A 17,998-nucleotide genomic window follows, 5' to 3' on the forward strand; every position below is an offset into this window, starting at 1 on the left:
CCCACTTATAATGTTTGCATTTTCTGTGTTCTCATATAGACTTCACACCACAAATTTTTCTTAAGTTTATTCATTTTTGAGAGAGAGAGAGAGTGCACATGACACACATGAGCGGGAAAGGAGCAGAAAGAGAGGGAGAGAATCCCAAGCAGGCTCCACGCTGTCAGTGCGGAGCCCAACGTGGGGCTTGAGCCACGAACTGAGAGATCATGACCTGTGCCGATATCAAGAGTCAGATGCCCAACTGACTGAGCCACCCAGGCACCCCTCACACAACAAATTTTTAATGACAGTGTATCGGGCCATTGAGTGGGTGTGCCATGATTTATTGAGCTATTTTTCCATTATTGTCTTTTCCTTCTGGATATTATAGGATGTAACTTTGTTTCATAAATTGGGCACGTGAAACATTACCTTTCTTTATTTTTAAAAAATAAAATTAAATCTGGGTTTGAATTCCCATGTGCAGGGCTGGCAAGACACCCATCAATGGGGAGCTAGTCCCATGTGTATATGTAGGGGTATGTGGAGAATGCCTACTATGACAGCTAGGATACTTTTGACTCAACACAACCCAGATTTACTCAACCTGGCTTAAACCGTAAAGGAGAAGTACTGGCCTGTATACCTGGCAGTTCAGAGGAAGATTCAGGGTTGGTTTGATTTAGTCACCTGATAGCATCATCAAGGACCCTGTTTCTTCTCATTTTTGCTCTGCTTTCTACAAAGTCAGCTTAATCCTGGTCATAAGACGGTTGTCAGCTGATGCTACATGCTCTTTTGCATGTGCTCAGAGGTAAGGAGAAGGTAGAAAGAGAGAAAGAGAGATTCTTTCAGAAGCTTCCTCCAAATAGCAAGCAAGTTTCTTTCACAGAAGCCTCCAGGAAATATCTTCTCCTTTCTCATTGGCCTAAATTGGGTCATGTGTCCATTGAACCCTCCTGGCTATGGCCAAGGGTCAGAATCAAGCTCATTAGTTTTTTTAAATTATTTTTTAAGTTTATTTATTTATTTTGAGAGAGAAAGTGTGCACGTGTGCAAACGGGGGAGGAGCAGAGAGAGAGAGGGAGACAGAGAATCCCAAGCAGGCTCTGTGCTGTCAGCAGAGAGCCCAATGCAGGGCTTGAACCCACAAACTGATATCATGACATGAGTCAAGATCAAGAGTTGGATGCTTAACTGACTGAGGACCCCCCCCCCAAACCAGGCACCCTGCTCATTAATTGTTAGTTTGAACCATATATTTCATTACTACAACCAGAAGAGGCTATTCCCCCCACCCGCAGCACAAATACACTGCACGGGGCAGTAGACAAAAGTGGGGGGAGTTACCAAGAGAAGAAGGAATGAATTTACAGACATTATCAAAATGTCTCTTACATCTTCCAACTTCTGTTTTCGGTCCTGCTGTACAAAAACGGCTAATGAACACCCTCAGACACGGTAGCCCAAAGAAGTCCAGACGTGAAGTCTCCATTTTTTTTTTTTTTTTTTTAGGTCAGAGAAGGTCAGCTACCTCTTTCATTTGCCCCACCAAGAGGTGCAAAAACAAAACACAGACTTAATTTCTCCATAAATTATCCTGCCACATCATTCCTGTGCTTAAAATCTTTTCTGACCTCTTTTTGGAGGAAGAGAAAGACTATTACTAGTAGAATGAAAACCCTCCCTTGTTAGAAATGAAAGGACCAGGATGAATGGACTTGACGGGGACTTGCACCATCCAAAGTAGTTTGTCACAAAAATCATGAATCTGAGCACTTGGGAAAATAGAGCTATTGTTTCAAATCACACACATACTTGAGTAAATATAGAAGTTTAGTAAAACTTTATTAAGTAACCCTTACTAATAGTTCACTCATCTTCACACTTCTTTTTTCCTTTTTTGAAAAAGTTTATTTATGTTGGGAGAGAGAGAAAGATTGTGAGCAGGGGAGGGGCAGAGAGAGAGGGAGACAGAGAATCCCAAGCAGGCCCTGTGCTCTCAGTGTGGAGCTGGACGCGGGGCGCGGATCTCACGAATCGTAACCCGAGCTGAGGTCAAGAGTCAGACGCTTCACTGACTGAGCCACCCAGGCGCCCTTCATCTTCACACTCCTGACTTGCCACCCTTCACATCAAAAGGGGGGGGGCTGGTGAATGTTGGACACAATCAGAATTTCCTTCAATAGGTGAATGAGCAAATAAACTGTGCTACATCCAGACAATGGAATATTATTCAGACCTAAAAAGAAATGAGCTGTCAAGCCAAAAAAACCATGGTTGAACCTTAAATGTGTATTACTAAGTGAAAGAAGCCAATCTGAAAAAGCTACATACTGTATGATTCCAAATGTATGACGTTCTGGGAAAGGTAAAACTATGGAGACAGTAAAACGTTCAATGCTTGGGGCACCTGGATGGCTCAGTCGGTTAGGCATCCACCTTTGGCTCAGGTCATGATCTGGCGGTTCGAGCCCCACATCGGGATCTGTGTTGACAGCTCAGAGCCTGGAGCCTGCTTTGGATTCTGCGTCCCCCTCTCTAGGCACCTTGCATATTCACACTCTGTGTCTCTCTTTTTCTCTCTCTCAAAAAGTAAATAAACATTAAAAAAAAAAAAGATCGATGCTTCCCAGGGGTTAGCAGGGAGGGATTTGTAGGCGGAGCACAGAGGATTTTTAGGGCAGTACATCTGTCCAAACCCATAGAATGTACAACACAGGAGTGAACAGTAAGCTGTGGACTTTGGTTCATAATGACATTTCGATGTAGGTTCACTGATCGTAGCAAATGTGCCAGTATGATGCAGGATGTTGATGGTGGGGGAGGCTGTGTGTGTACGGGAACTCCTTGTAGTTTCCACTCAATTTTGTTGTGAACCTAAAAATGCTTTTAAAAAAATAAAATCTTTGGGGCGCCTGGGTGGCTCAGTCGGTTAAGCGGCCGACTTCGGCTCAGGTCATGATCTCGCGGTCCGTGAGTTTGAGCCCCGCATCGGGCTCTGTGCTGACAGCTCAGAGCCTGGAGCCTGTTTCAGATTCTGTGTCTCCCTCTCTCTGACCCTCCCCCGTTCATGCTCTGTCTCTCTCTGTCTCAAAAATAAATAAACATTAAAAAAAATTTTTTTTTAAATAAAATCTTTTTTTAAAAAATGCAGCCTGGTATTAAGAAAGAACATGCCATTGAGAGTCAGGAGACCGGGATTCAAATTTGGACTGTCATGTACAAGCTGTGTAATCTTAAATTATTTTAACCTTTCAGTGTCTTAGTTCACTCACCCGTAAAATGAGGATACGATTCCTCCATCAGACTTATTGTGAAGAGACAAACACAGGTCCTTTCATAGAGCACACGGCAGGTGCTTAAAATATATTAGTTGAGAGTAAAGAGAAAAGGAGGAGGAAAACACAGGGAGGCCAGGAGGTCATGGCCAAATCAAGTGCTGGTGGAGGCGTTTTATTAACAAGATCCACCGGATAGCGATTGATGATGAGATAATCAGGGGTTATTTTTTTCCCCTCATCTATTCCACTCCACTTCGGCTTTTGGCTTTTGGCTTTATCAAATTATGATTTAATAAAATGTCCATTATTGCATGAATTACTCAGAATACTACCCTTGCCTTTGTCCCCCATGGAGAGCTGATGGGAAGGAATGCAATCTGGGGTTGTTTTGTTGTTCCTGCTGTTGGTTTTCATTTATTTGAAACGTATTTGTTGTGGACGTAGTGAGTGGTACTGACGCTGGACATGGCAATGAAGGAGCGAATAAGTGAGACTTGGGCTCAGCCATCACAGGGCTTGTGTCTAGGGTGGAAGACAGGCACTTAGGAAATTCTAACAGTGTTTTGAGCGTTACAGTGAGAAGCGCAGAGAATCAGGGAACCATATAGCAAGGGGAACAAAGTGCCTACGTGGTCAGGGAAGGCCTCCCTGTTTTCTCAGCGATGCTGCTGCTGAGGTGTGAGGCATTATCCAGAAGGAACACGGAGCTGGGCTAGAGTGCATATGGCGGAACAGTGGTTCTCGCCCTTGAGCATGCATCAGAATCACCTGCGAGGCTTGTAGATGAGTTAACTTTTACTGCATGACAAACGATCCAAAAACTTACCAGCTGGAAACAACAAACATTTATCACAACAATCTGTGAGAGTTTCGGTGGGCCAGGAGTCCAGGAGCCACTTATCCTAGTGGTTGTGGCTCAGGGCCTCTCAACAAGGTTAGAGTCAAGGCACCAGGGGAAGAATCTGCTTTCAAGCTCACTCTCGTGGGCTTCTCCACATGGCTGTCTGTCTCGCATGCCGCATGGCAGGTGGCTTCTGAGAGAGAGACAGACAGGAAGGCAGAGAGAGGAAACCCCAAGAGGGAAGTCACAGCCTTTTTTTTTTTTAATGTTCACTTTATTATTACTTTTGCAATACATGTCCTTTATTTTTTTAAAAACATTTATTTATTTATTTATTTATTTATTTATTTATTTATTTTGAGAGACAGCAAGTGCACGAGCCAGGGGAGGAAGGAGAGAAGAAGAGAGAGAATCCCAAGTAGGCTCTTCACTCAATGAGGAGCCTGATGCGGGGCTTGATCTCACGAACTGTGAGATCATGACATGAGCCAAAATCAAGAGTCAGATGCTTAACCGACTGAGCCACCCAGGCGCCTCTGTAATACATGTCCTTTAAATCTTCAGTAGTTAGTCTATGGTTATAAAATGTTTTTATTAATATATTATATATTTTCTTTGAATATATTTTACATTTTGTAACCAAAAGATACTGCTTGTCACCCATTTTATTGAGATATAATTGACATATAACATTATAAAAGTTTAAGGTGTACAACATCATGATTTGGGATATGTATACATTGCCAAATGATTACCACAATAAATTTAGTTAACACCCATCAACTTACATAGTTACAATGATTTCCCTTTTTATTAGGATCTTTTAAGATGTCTCTTAACTTTCAAAAATCCTAGTTTTAAGATAAAATAAGTTCTGTGGATATAATGTATAATACGATGACTGTAGTTAATACTGTATTATATAATTGGCTTTATTTTTTTCTGTTTCAGATTTACAGCAAAATTGAGAAGATAGTACACAAAGTTCCCATATGCTGTATGCTCCATTTCCCTACTATTGATATCTTGCATTATATGGTACATTCATTACAATTCATGAACAAACATTGATGTATTATTATTGAACACGTTTGGTCCAAATTTATCCTTTATCAGAATTCTGTAGTTTTTATTTAATTTCCTTTTATCTGCTCCAGAATCCTGTACCAGATAGCACATTATATTTAATTGTCACGTCTCCTTAGGCTCCTGTTGATTGTCACAGTTTCTCAGATTTTCCTTGTTTTTAATGACCTTGATAATTTTGAGGAGTATTCGTCAGGTATTTGTAAGAGTGAAGTTGTTTTCGAACCTCATCTTTGAAGTGATATCTTATCACTTCTGGCCATCCTCTGTTTGTTAGAAGTGAATACCAAATCTAGCCCACACTCAAAGGGAGGAGAATTAAACTCTATCTCTCGGGGAAAGGAATATCAAAGAATTTGTGGCCATATCTTTAAAACCCTTGAAGCTTGTTAAATCACAGATTGCTAGGCCCCACCCCCAGAGCTTAACATTCAGTAGGTCTGGGGTGGGGTCCAAGAGTTTGTATTTCTAACAAGTTCCCAGGTGATGTTCCTGCTGCTGGTCCAGGGATTTTACTTTGACAGCCACTGGGAGCAGGCCTGGGCAAACCTTGGTATGTACAAGGAATTGAAAAAAGTTCACTAAGATCTATTTATTTCTTTCAAGATTCTTTTCTTATTACTATAACCAGCCCTGAAATCAACTCACTGGTTTACCTTCTGGATTTTGCCAGTTAACATGAAGCTATTAGCTTGAAAAATGTATTGTTGTATAAAAGCAGTAAAACAGTATCTTATGTTTGTATTAGATATGATTTATTTCATTTGATTGTCACAAATGCCAGGGAGAGAAATCAGGTGTCTCCATCTAGGGCAGAGAAAGGCTAAGTGACTTGTCTAACGCCACACAGCCAGTTAATGATAGAGCCAAGCTCAGGACTGGGTCCTTTGAGCCCTGAACCGGCACAATTTATATTACACCAGACTCTTTCATATTGTTCCCAGCTTCTAGGATTTTGTCACCTTTTGGAGAAGCATTAATAAAACTAGTCACAGGACAAGTGAAGTAATCAAATCAGCAGAATACATAGATTTTGTTCACTGGGAAAGGAAAGAGCGAAAGAAGTGATTTGCAAGCTCAGAAAGGTCAGCAGCGATCTGCTGCTTAGGCTGGGAAACCCTTCCTGTTTACTGACTACCACTACCGGTACCAAGTATACTCTGCCTCTGGGTAGCGCCTGCAAAAGTCCCTGGAAGAATCACAGGCCACGGGCCTTCCTTGTGTCTGCCCACGCACACCGAAAGGATTGCTTAGCTCTGCTGGCAAAGTTCCCAGCTAAAGAGGTTGTTAGTACGTCTCTGTGCGTCTTTGGTTGGAATGGAAAAGACATGGTAGCCTAGATATCATACCACCACCAAGGTGACCAAGATGTATGTGAAAATCTAGAAGTATGGTAAGACCACTGGATGGCCTTGAGTGCGTGTATTACTCTTCCTTAAATTCAGAAAGAAGATGCAACTAGTTGGCAAAGAATTGGGTGCATAAATAACCAATGAAATCACAAAAGTTAAATAGCTACACACCAATAATTTTATTCTATGAGAAAACCAGTCTAATTAGATTAAAAGAGTGGTCTCAGGTACATTTTTCCTTTCCTTAGGGCATATTCTACCTTTCCTTTAGCTCCACATCGACACGTTTCCAAAAATAAAGCAAGTTTTGGTGAAAATGGTTAAACTAGGCAGTACTTCATACGTCCGCATCAGGAAACGGTGATTTCATATACTGAGCCCCGAGTTCAAGTTGACTGGTATGCAGAGAAAAAAATACCCAACACTAGTGTAAGCATAGATTCCTGTCCAAATGTGGTGGTGCTAGTGGTGGTGAAGCATGAAAGAGTCAAGGAGCTGTCCTGTGGTGGTGGTGGTAGGTGAGGGGGTGTGAAAGATAATGCCAATGACCTTACATTTGATCCTTTCCAGTGGTAGTGCTGGTGAAGGTATGAAACAGCCAGTGACCTTATAATTAATCCTGCCCATTGGTGTGAGGTGGAGTATTGGGGAGGGGGGAGGCACGAAACCAAGTGTCAGTGATCTTAAAATTGATACTGTCCAACGGTGGTGGTGATGGCATGAAACAGAGTCAGTGACTTAATTAATCTTGTCCAAAGGTGTTGGCCACAGGTGGGAAGGTGTGTGTGTTGGGGGGGGGGGGAATTGGTGGGAACGAGGAGCGGCAGCCCATGAAACAGAGTCGGTAACCTAACATTCTTGTCCAAAAGTGTTTGAGTGAGACCCGGAAGGGTGGGGAGGTGGAGGTGGAGGGGTGCGGTGGGCTACGAAACAGAGCCCGTGACGTTACAATTAAGCCTGTCCAATGATGGGTGGGGGTGGAGGGGGCATGAAACAACCAGTGAGTTTCATCTGCTCAAAGGTGGTGGTGGGGTGGAAAGCATGTAACAGCCAGTATAGTTAAGTGGTAAACAGAACATGAAAAGTAAAGTGTCAAGCTGCAACGAGAATTCTGAAGTGCAGTCGCCAGCCCGTCCAGGGAAGGCCCCCCCCCCCGCCCCCCGGAAGAGGTCCCTGCGGTTGAGACGGGCCTGGAACGAGGCATAGGATTGGATTCTGGGCGTGGGCTCCAGGCCTCCTCACAGTCCTCTGGCACCTTCGCTACCTTTCGGCAGCGGAGGACTTAGCCGGAGGCGGGGCTCAGCGCCAGGAGCCAGGGTGGGAGGTGCCGGCTTCTGGGAGAACTCAAGCAAAAGAAAGCGAGGGCGGCAGCGGCGAATCAGCGGCCGGCGCGTGCGGCCGCGCGCCCCTCTTGCCCCCCGCGCCCTTCGTGCGCCGCGTACGTGCGGCGGCCGGCTCCGCCCCCGTGGGCGGGCCCTGGAGAAGCCGCGGGCGGCCGGCAGCGGCCCGGGAGCTGCTGCTGCTGCTGCTGCGGCGGCTGCACCCGCGGCGCTGGAGCCGAGGTGGGGACCGGTGTGAGCGCTCGGCAGACGTGTTCGATCCGCGCGGCTCGGCTGCACTGGCTCCTGCGGCTGCCTAGGCGTCTCGGCTGGTTGGTGCACGGCCTCGGCGAGGATGCGGCTGTTCTGGTGGCTGCTGAAGCAGCCGGTGCCTAAGCAGATCGAGCGCTACTCGCGTTTCTCGCCATCGCCGCTCTCCATCAAGCAGTTCCTGGACTTCGGTGAGTGCGGGGCCGCGGGCCCCCACGGTCGCCACGTTCCCCACAGCCCCCGGGACGCGGGGCCGCTGCCTTCCAGGCCCGCCGCGGGTCTCCCCGGCCTCGGGGCAAAGTCCGTGGGAACCGCGGGCGGGGCTCCGGGATGCCCGGGGTTTCTCCCAGGGACTCGGATTTCAGGGCGCCGAGGGGCAGGGCCTGGCGCTCACACACCGGCCAGGGCTTTACCTGAAAACCCAGAAACCGCGTCCGAGGACCCTTATCGGGCGGGACGCCCCAGACCTGCTTCGGTAGCTTCAAATCTACTTGACACAGACCTCACCGCCCTTAAAACTTAGTAGCGGAATGTGGGTGGCTTTTTAATATTTTTGTTAGATTTGTTAGATCCTTTTTGTTGTTGTTGGGTAAGCGCTGTTTAGAAACATCTTGAGGTCGAATACATTATGCAATGGCATTTTGTTCCTTTTTTGCCCTAAGGTGCTCCTGTGTGCCTGGAGCGGCAGGACTCGAACTGTTGTCTTTTTCGTGTTAGGTTAAAGCAGTTAGAGGCCTGGACTGCGAACGCCTTACATGCTGGGGAGGAGGGGACGCGTGGGCTCCTAGCGTCAGAGCAGGGTCTGATACACCCCGGGTCTCAGTGCCAGCACCTTTCATCGCGCCTCTCCTTTTGTGTCCCACCACCTTGTCCCCCCGTCGGGTGGGCTGGTGGGCAGTTCACACGGATGAAGGTGGGAGCGCAGAAGCCCCGGCCCTCACCCTGTCCGAGAGGCCTAGCTGAAATGGGAATAGATGCCACCACCTTATGTTAACCGGATCGTGTTTCCCCAGAGTGGTGCCTTTTCAGCCACGGAGCGAATACTTGCAATCGCTGGAGGCGAGGGAGCTGGTTGTGAGACACCTGACAGTAAAACAAATGTGCGCACCCGGGTGTCCGAATGGAGGTCAGCATCCTTGGAGGGGAATAAAATGGAGCAGCAAACATGCCCTGCGCTCTCAAGGGAAAATAATGGGGCGTCTGTTCATTTAATGAATTTTATGTGAATGTAAAGGGATCGTATCAGGTGGGAATAAAAACTACATGTGCAGAGGAGGTAGAACATACAGGGAGGATCTGGCAGGCAAAATGCGATGTTGTGTGTATACTTAAAAAGTTGGGATAGGAAGAGAGGAATAGGTTAAAGTTGAGGCCAGATTAAATTTTAAGAACCCACTTTGCCAGAGAATGAGGAGGAAAGTCAAAGTTCAATGAGATGTTGACCTTTGCATCTTCAGCTTCCCCCCTAAAAGCTTTTCAGTCGTTCGCTATCTCTGGCCACTTGTGAGAGTTTTAGAGGTTTGAAGCAGCCCCTGACTTCAGGATTTAGAAAGAAGATGCCACCATTGCTATAAATAGCGTGTTTCCCATCCCTACTTTATGGTTTAGAGATGATTCCAAAGATGTCAGCTTCATCGGGGGTGAACCGGGCTAGGTTAATTCACAGTAAAAGGAGCAGAAGGAGTCCAGAAATCCCGAATTTCCTTCTTCCACCCTCAAAGTTAAAATGATAGCTGTTGTGATAGGCTAGCAAAATTTCGGTTGATTTATTCCTATAGCAGCTAGTATCTCCCCGTGTTAAGAGATGTCTCGCAAGAATGTTACTTGAGTAGGAAGACCACAGTGGAGGATAGTGTTAGCGTGGAAAACCCCATGGGACCAGTATCTGGGAATAAATGTTCTAATTTTTTTCTGCCACTATCTCAAGAGGATGGCCTTGGCTAAGTGAGCCTCACTGGGGTTCGTTTTCCTCATGAATGAAACGTGTGGATTGTTTCAGGTAATCTGTAAAACACAACTCCCAAAATATGTGATTGTAGTTTCAAAGGAAAAGGGATGAGCCTTTCAAAAGAAAACGACCAAATCTCTTGATAGATATTTCCCATAAAAGGCTTCTGACCTATTTTGGGAGAGGTGGAGGGATACACTAATCTAGGATAATGGAAGAAGCCTAATAATTGAAGTCTTTTCCTTATAAGGAAGCCCACAGAAGAGCTATATATAATTGTAGTGGAATTTGCTAGAAACTACAAGCCTAGTTTGTCATATCCAGAGACAGGTGGCAGGCAGCCTATGTTTAATGACAACAAGCAGAAGAAGAGAGACCGTCTCAACTTCTACCTTTCTTTTAGTTCTTCTAGCTCTTGATAGTTCTATTTTGGCAAATAATGTAGGAGTTTGAGAATTTAGAACGGATGTGGGGATATTTTTAAGGTGAGAAGGAAGAAGAGTAAAAAGGCTGAATGCCTTCTTATGATTGGTGGAAACTGTGGATAAAGGCCACCTCAAATGCTTAAAGGACCAGCTGGGAAGCAGCAAATGACTACATGAAGCCAGCCAGGTGGGGACTGTGGCAGACTCCCAGGTATGTGCTGGCTCCCAGAGGGGCGGTTGATTGGCACTGATTCAGTATATTTTAAAAGACCTGAGGCTCGGGGTGCCCGGCTGGCTCAGTCTGGGAGTGTGCAACTCTTGATCTTGGGGTCATGACTTCGAGCCATGCTTTAGGTGTAGAGATTACTTAAAAATAAAATCTTTAAAAAAATAGGGGCACCTGGGTGGCTCAGTAGGTTAACCGTCTGACTCTTGATTTTGCTCCAGTCGTGATCTCAAGGTGCATGAGTTCTAGCCCCTCGATGGGCTCTCACTGACAGCACCGAGCCTGCTTGGGGTTCCATCTCTCCCTCATTTCTTCCCCTCCCCTGCATGCGCCTTCTCTCTCTCTCAAAATAAAAAGAACTGAGGCTCAAACAAAGTAGATACGTGGACCGTGTTGACCTCCAGGCCACCACTTGGTGACTTTTATGATTTTTTCCCTGGCTCCTTTACAAACGGGACATACATTTTTGACTGAGTAATCAGACAGGAACCAAAGAAAGTATATACACATGATTCTGTGTTACAGTATTTGTGATAACCATGTTAACAAATAACTTGTAGTTTCTATGGCCACTGAAAGAGCTTTATTTGTTTATGTATTTATTTATTTATTTATTTATTTAAGCACGAGCGGGGGAGAGGGGCAGAGGGAGACAGAATTTTAAGCAGGCTCCATGCTCAGTGTGGAGCCCAACATGGTGCTTGATCCCACGACCCTGGGTCCATGATCTGAGCTGATACCAAGAGTCAGACACTCAACAGACTAAGCCACCCAGGTGCCCCGAAATAGCGTTATTATATTAGTGTATCCACGCTAGTAAAATACGGAGATTATCTTCCTTGTTTAAGAGTGAGGATTAAAACCGGTTGTTACTTCAGAAGGAGTGATTTTATTTTTATTATAAGTTTTTTAATGTTTGTTTATTTTGGAGGGAGAGAGGGAAGGAGGGAGACACAGAATCCGAAGCAGGCTCCAGGCTCCAAGCTGTCGGCATAGAGCCTTACATGGGGCTCGAACTTTCAAGAGTCATGAGATCATGACATGAGCCAAAGTTGGACACCCAGCTTACTGAGCCACCCAGGCACCCCAGTGATTTTATTTTAAAGGAAGGGTTCTCATTCTCGACACTCCTGACATTTTGGGACAGGTCATTGTTGGGAGTGTGTCCTGTGGGTTGTTGGAAGTTGACTAAAGCAGTGTCACTCGCCTCTACCCACTAGATGCCATTAGCCACTAGATGTCACCAGTTGTGACAACCGAATGTCTCCAGACAGCGCCATGCCCTTGAGGGGAGCAAAATCGCCCTTTGTGGAGGACTGCTGCTGAAAGTACTGGGTGTCATGCCTGGGTCCCATACCTCAAACTTCTCATGTCAATGGCCTGCAGGTGGGGTGCATGGCACTGGTATTTTTTGAAGATTCCCAGGCTGTCCTTAAGCATAACCAGCATTGAGAACCACTAATTAGATGACCTTCCGATCTAGAATACCGTTGCCCTTTCATATGTGTGCCATTTTTTCTATGCCCTGTAAAATAATGAGTTTCTTGAACTCAGTCTTTACCTGAAATATGGCCTTCCGCACAGGGAGCAAGTGTAGCAAGCATAGCAAGCATAGCGTTTTAAATGGATTATGAGTTTATAGTGGCAATAGTGCTTTCTAAAGGGTGGGATTTTTTTTTAAAAAACGCGATTTTTCTCTTGATCTGAGATTGGAGTTACATGGTTTCAAATTTAAGAAGTGCTCAGGGCGCCTGGGTGGCTCAGTCCGTTAGGTGTCCGACTTCAGCCTAAGTCATGATCTCGCAGGTCCCGAGTTCGGGCTCCATGTCGGACTCTGTGCTGACAGCTCAGAGCCTGGAGCCTGTTTCCGATTCCGTGTTTCCCTCTCTCTGCTCCTCCCCCACTCACACTCTCTTTCTCTCAAAAATAAACTTTTTTTTTTTTTCAAAAAAAGCGCAACAGGACGTAGACAGAAATGTCACCTTCCTACTTTTGTCCACTAGCCTCCCCATTTATTGCATAAACGGCAACTCGTTATAGTTCTGTCCGTACCTTGCTTTTTAAACTTTATACCTTAGAGATTTCCAATCTTTATCTACAGTACTTCCTTTTTCTTTTTTAGGGCTTCTGAGAGTTTGTTTATATAAGTGTTCTAGAATTCACTAGCCAACTCCCTCTTTATGGCTAATAGGTCTTTCCAGTCTTTGTTGTGACAACCAGTGCTGCGGCAAGTTGTGTGGATCATTCTGTGCATGTACGAGTATGTATAGAGGACATACTCCTAAATGTGGGATTACTACGTCAGAGTGTGTGCGCATTTGAAATCTTCACACACATTGCCAAATTGCTTTCCAGAGAGATTGTTTATCCTCTCGCTAGAAGTTTCTGGAAGTACCACCTATTTTCCTCTGCTTTTACCAAATCGTCTTCAAACTTTTGATGAATGAAAAGTGGTATCTAGTGAGAATTTTTTCTCCTCGAGTAAACAATTTTTTATTTTCGTTTTTTATTATGGAAGGTTTTGAGCATAGACAGAAGTAGCAAGAATTGGCTCTTGAACTCCTGGGTTCATTATATTAGTATCCACGTGCGGTTTGTAGATCCTGCGTGTATGTGCAGTCTGTTAGATTTTCTTATCGGTGACATGCTTGTTTTAGAAAAAAACCTTTTGCTTCTATATTAAGACCAGTTTGTCTCTCGAATGATCTGTCCTTTAAAGATTTGGTAGAACCCCCCTGTGCAACCTTTTAAACCTAGTGTGTTTAGGGACTGTTGCTCTTTCTGTATTTTGTGCTATTGATCTGTATAGATTTTCTTCTAGAGTCCATTTTATATTTCCTTAGAAAATTGTCCTAGTCATTGAGGTTTTAAGTCCATTTGCATAGCTGAGATAGTAGTCTCTTAGCAGTCTTAATTTTCTCTGTGGCTGTTCCTCTATTTTGTATTCCCCCCTCCCCTTTTTGATGAGATTACATGGGAGTTTATGATTGGATTCCTCTATTAGTTTTATGGCTTTTGTTTTCTAGCTCATTAATGTCCGCTTTGACTTTGTTAATGCCCTCTGAGCTCCTCAATATCCTTGGGTTTATTTTGCTCTTCTTTTTTCTTTTCAAGTTGGACATTTGGTTTCTTTTCTCTTTGGCTGTTTATTTTAGTATTTAAGGCTCCAATTAGTCCTCCGAGCACTGCTTAGCTGCTGACATGTACAGTATTTGATCCTCTCTCCTCCCTGCTCTTCTGCAGCTTCAGATTTTTGTTCTTCTGTGAACTAAGAGTTGGTGGACTTTTAAATTTTCGGTACAGGTGCATCCTGTATTTTCATTTTCTTGATAGTTTTGTTGCATTGTGATCAGCAAACGTCTGAATTATTTCTTTAATTTATTGATGTTTACTTTGTAGCCCGTGTATGATCATTTCCTGTGAATGTTCCTTGGGCAGCAAAAAGATGATGTTCTCTTCTCAGGTTACAGAGTTTGATATTCCGTATCTACCATATTAGGTTATTTAAATTTCCTATACCTTTACTTTTTATTTTATCTACTTGATCCGTCATGACCTGAGAGAAGTTCAATTCTCGTAATAGAATTTCGTTTCTCCGTATCTCTCTTCTAGTAGTATTTCCTTTATCTTGTTTGTTGCTTAGACATTCTTAACTGCCATGCCCTCATTGTGAGACGTACCCTTTAGCAATACAGAGTGCTGCCCTTTTACTAGTTTAATGCTTTTAAGTCTGGACTCAACCTTATTTGACATTGAGATCTAGATCCCTATTTTCCTCGTGTTTACATTTTCTGGTAGAGCATTGCTATTTAATTTTGTTTTTTAATTTTTAGTCTTTTATTTTCAGTCTTTCTGAAATGTGGTATAAAGTTAGGTTTTGCTTTGTGAATCAAACTTTTCCTTTTATGTGGTGAAGTTTAACCGATATGTATGTTTGTTGATATGAAAGATCCATCATCTGTAATGATAACCATCTGTAATTTTCTGTTGCTTTCTATTTTTAATACCTTATTTTTTCTGCTGTATTATATATCTTTATCTGCTGTTTTATTATAGTTATTTTAACAGCGAGGTTTGAATTTTTGGTTCCTGTGATTATGTTAGGCCCTCTTTGTCCAGTAAGGTCACCGCTAGCCACTTGAGCCTCGTTAGCACTTGAAATGTGGCGAGTGTGGCAGAGAAACTGAATTGATTTCAATTTCAATTTAAACTTGATGCTCGATGCAGTTAAATGGAAAACTTTTAGCTCTGTTTAGAACAGTTTGGATATGTGAATCTACCTTAACTATAATGATGAAATCTAATTATAGGTCACTTATTTCTGATAGAAATTTAGGTTTTGAATTGAGTTGTGCTAAAAGTATAAGATACACAGTGGATTTCAAAGACTTAATGTAAAAATTGGCAAAATATCTCAATATATTTTTATATCAATTTCATGTAGACATAATATTTTGGATATGTTCGGATTGTTTGGATAGTTTAAATAAACTGTCACAACTTTCACCTGTTTCTTTGTGAGTTAATGTGGCTGGTAGGAAATTTTAAAATACACATGTGGCTCACATTATGTTTCTATTGGACAGTGAGGCTTCAGATAGTATATATTAATTCCTTAGGAGTAATAGAAGTATCACATTTTAGTGTTCAGAATGAACACGTATTGATTTTCTTTTGCAATATAACTTTCACAGTTTTTTTCCTTATGAACCTGTTACTCTTGGGATTTGGGGATTAATTTGTCTTTGAAGGGCAGCTCGTGCTCATGGTGGTTCTTTGTTATATTTGCAAAGGTTTGAGTTCTTTTTTTCCGTTAAGGAGTAGTTAGGAATTCAAACTTCTCTTAGTGATCTAAGGAAAGGAGAACTCAGACTAAGACATACATTAAAGACAGAACCTTCTGAATCTTGAATGAGTTCATAGGAAATGATTCACATTTTCATCTGGACCTGCTTTTCATCTTCCCGTCTCACTCTGGCCACTTCTGTTTCCTTCATTCATCACTTTGATCCCCTTCCTGCAGACTTACTTCCCCTTTTGTTTTATTTTCCAGTTCCTTTGCGCTTGTCTTTTGCACAGCTGCACTGGTATTAAAGGTGTTTGCTCCAGCCTCCTTTTATTTTATTTTATTTTATTTTATTTTATTTTATTTTATTTTATTCTATTCTATTCTATTCTATTCACAACCGTCTCTTTCTAGAGGGCGGCGCTCACCTCTTTGGAACTTCTCACGCTTTCTTCAGCTGTCTGCTGTCTGCAGAGTGGGCGCTCTGTCATTGGTGATTCCTGGCTCCATATAAAGGGTGTGAAACACCCTGTTACTTTAGTCAGTTAGTATATAAGATTAAACTTCCATAGGGGCACCTGGGTGGCTCGGTCGGTTAAGCATCCTGGTCTTGATTTTGGCTCAGGTCATGCCTTACAGTTGGTGAGTTCGAGCCCCGTGTTGGGCTCTGCTGACCGCTTGGAGCCTGCTTGGGATTCTCTCTGCCCACCACCCCCCGCCCCAGCCCTTCCCCCACTCGGTCTCAAAATAAATAAGTAAATATTAAACAAATAAAAACATAAAAACCTTTCATAATGTCCCCACATTTAAATATAGCATCTCCCAAATAAAACCACCAGAAAGCAGGTTGTCTGACAGTCCTGGCTTCTTTTCACAGAAAAGATGTCTGCCACAGTCACACTGGTTCTCTGAACCTAGGAGCCTTTAGTTGTTAGAAGGCACCAGCCAATTTCCTTATTTTTATTGTTCTTGAGGTTTAAGGGCCCAGCCACTTTCTGTTTTCCTTTAGAAAGTATTTTAAGATTCCACTACCTGCTGAAAAGTTGACTTTGGTTTCAAATGACTTGTCTTTGAAAAGTCTTGGTTTTTTAAGTCCTTTTGCTCTTCGAAGCCTGATTACCACTGGAGAGAAGAGTGGTTTTATTTACAGAGGAAATGAAAAGGTTTTTTTTTAATTATCATGTTAGGAAAAAGGAAAAACAATTGCATTGTTTCCGAATGTCTTTATTTTGTACCTGTATGTACATGTACATGATATACCTTTTCTCTAAGCAGGAAGGTTTTTCTGCTGTGAAGAGTTGCCAAGAATTAGACTAACCTGTTTGGAGACAGAAGCCGACTGTTCAGAATTAAAGGGGAAGAGAACGATTTCAGTCAGGGTAAAGATACCTAACTTGGCTTCATGCATCTTGATCAGTATTTAAGTTTAAAGACAGAATTGGCCCTTTGGGTCCTTAGTGATCAGATAGCATTGGATTTCAACATAATCTGGTTTATCAGGCTCTGGGCACTAAAGTTGTGGCTTTGGCTTCGTTGTCTTTGCAGTTTTGTGTGGGACTCTTTGTAGCTTTGAAGGGGCGGCATGGCCACACTTGCTGACCTGTTGGGTGGTTTTCTCCCACTAAGCTTTAGGAAATTCAGGCTATTGGCAAGATTTGAGAAACTTTGGATTTGTTACTGGATGGAATGAGAAAATATTATCGCTTTTCCTTTTTCTTTATATTGTATGGGCGTTACGTTATTTGACTTCGCTGATAAGCTGAGGTCAGAGTTGGGCAAATGCTTTTTGTTTTTGGAATGCCATATTCGAAGATATGTTGAACTATATAGCCTGAGGGCCAGTCCCCTGTTTTGTTTTTTAATTAATAGACTTTAGTTTTAAGAGTAATTTTAAGACCATGGTGAAAGGGAAGGGGAAAACTAGTTACAAAGAGAGAGGGAGGAAAGCATACAATAAGAGACTCTTAAATACAGAGAACAAACTAAGGGTGGATGGGGGGGGTGGGGGAGAGGGGAAAATGGGTGATGGGCATTGAGGAGGGCACTTGTTGGGATGAGCACTGGGTGTTCTGTGTAAGCAATGAACTATGGGAATCTACCCCAAAAACCAAGAGCACACTTTACACACTGGATGTTAGCCAATTTGACAATAAATTATATTAAAAAAAGTAATTTTAGGCTCACTGCAAAATTGAGCAGAAAGTACAGGGAGCGCCCATGCCCAGCCCCTCCCCAATTACAGCCCTTCCACCCCACCATCAACATCCTGCACCAGTGTGGGGACATTTGTTACAACTGATGAACCAACATTGGCCCATCACAGTCCATAGTTTATGTTAGGGTTCCGGTCTTTGTCTTGTACACTCTCTGGGTTTTGACCTCACCTGTTTTTTATAAATAAAGTTTTAGTGGAACATGCCCATGTATTACATATTGTCTGTGACTTCTGTCCCTCCACAAAAGCAAAGTTGGCCATTTG

General features: G+C 43.3%; 1 protein-coding gene across 2 annotated transcripts in view; it reads left to right on the plus strand.

Moving 5' to 3' along the window:
- Window positions 1–7,558: 7,558 nt before the first annotated feature.
- Window positions 7,559–17,998, plus strand: part of PDK3 (pyruvate dehydrogenase kinase 3) — a 66,526-nt gene continuing 56,086 nt past the window's right edge. The window contains exon 1 of one of the 2 annotated variants that reach the window (XM_042975333.1): window positions 7,559–8,325. In XM_042975333.1, coding sequence (XP_042831267.1) covers window positions 8,220–8,325 — 106 coding nt within the window. In that variant the 5' untranslated portion in view covers window positions 7,559–8,219. The remainder of the gene's footprint in view (window positions 8,326–17,998) is intronic. The other variant, XM_042975332.1, reaches the window with a different exon arrangement.

Source organism: Panthera tigris, chromosome X (assembly GCF_018350195.1).
Source record: "Panthera tigris isolate Pti1 chromosome X, P.tigris_Pti1_mat1.1, whole genome shotgun sequence".
Classification (NCBI taxonomy): Eukaryota; Metazoa; Chordata; class Mammalia; order Carnivora; family Felidae; genus Panthera; species Panthera tigris.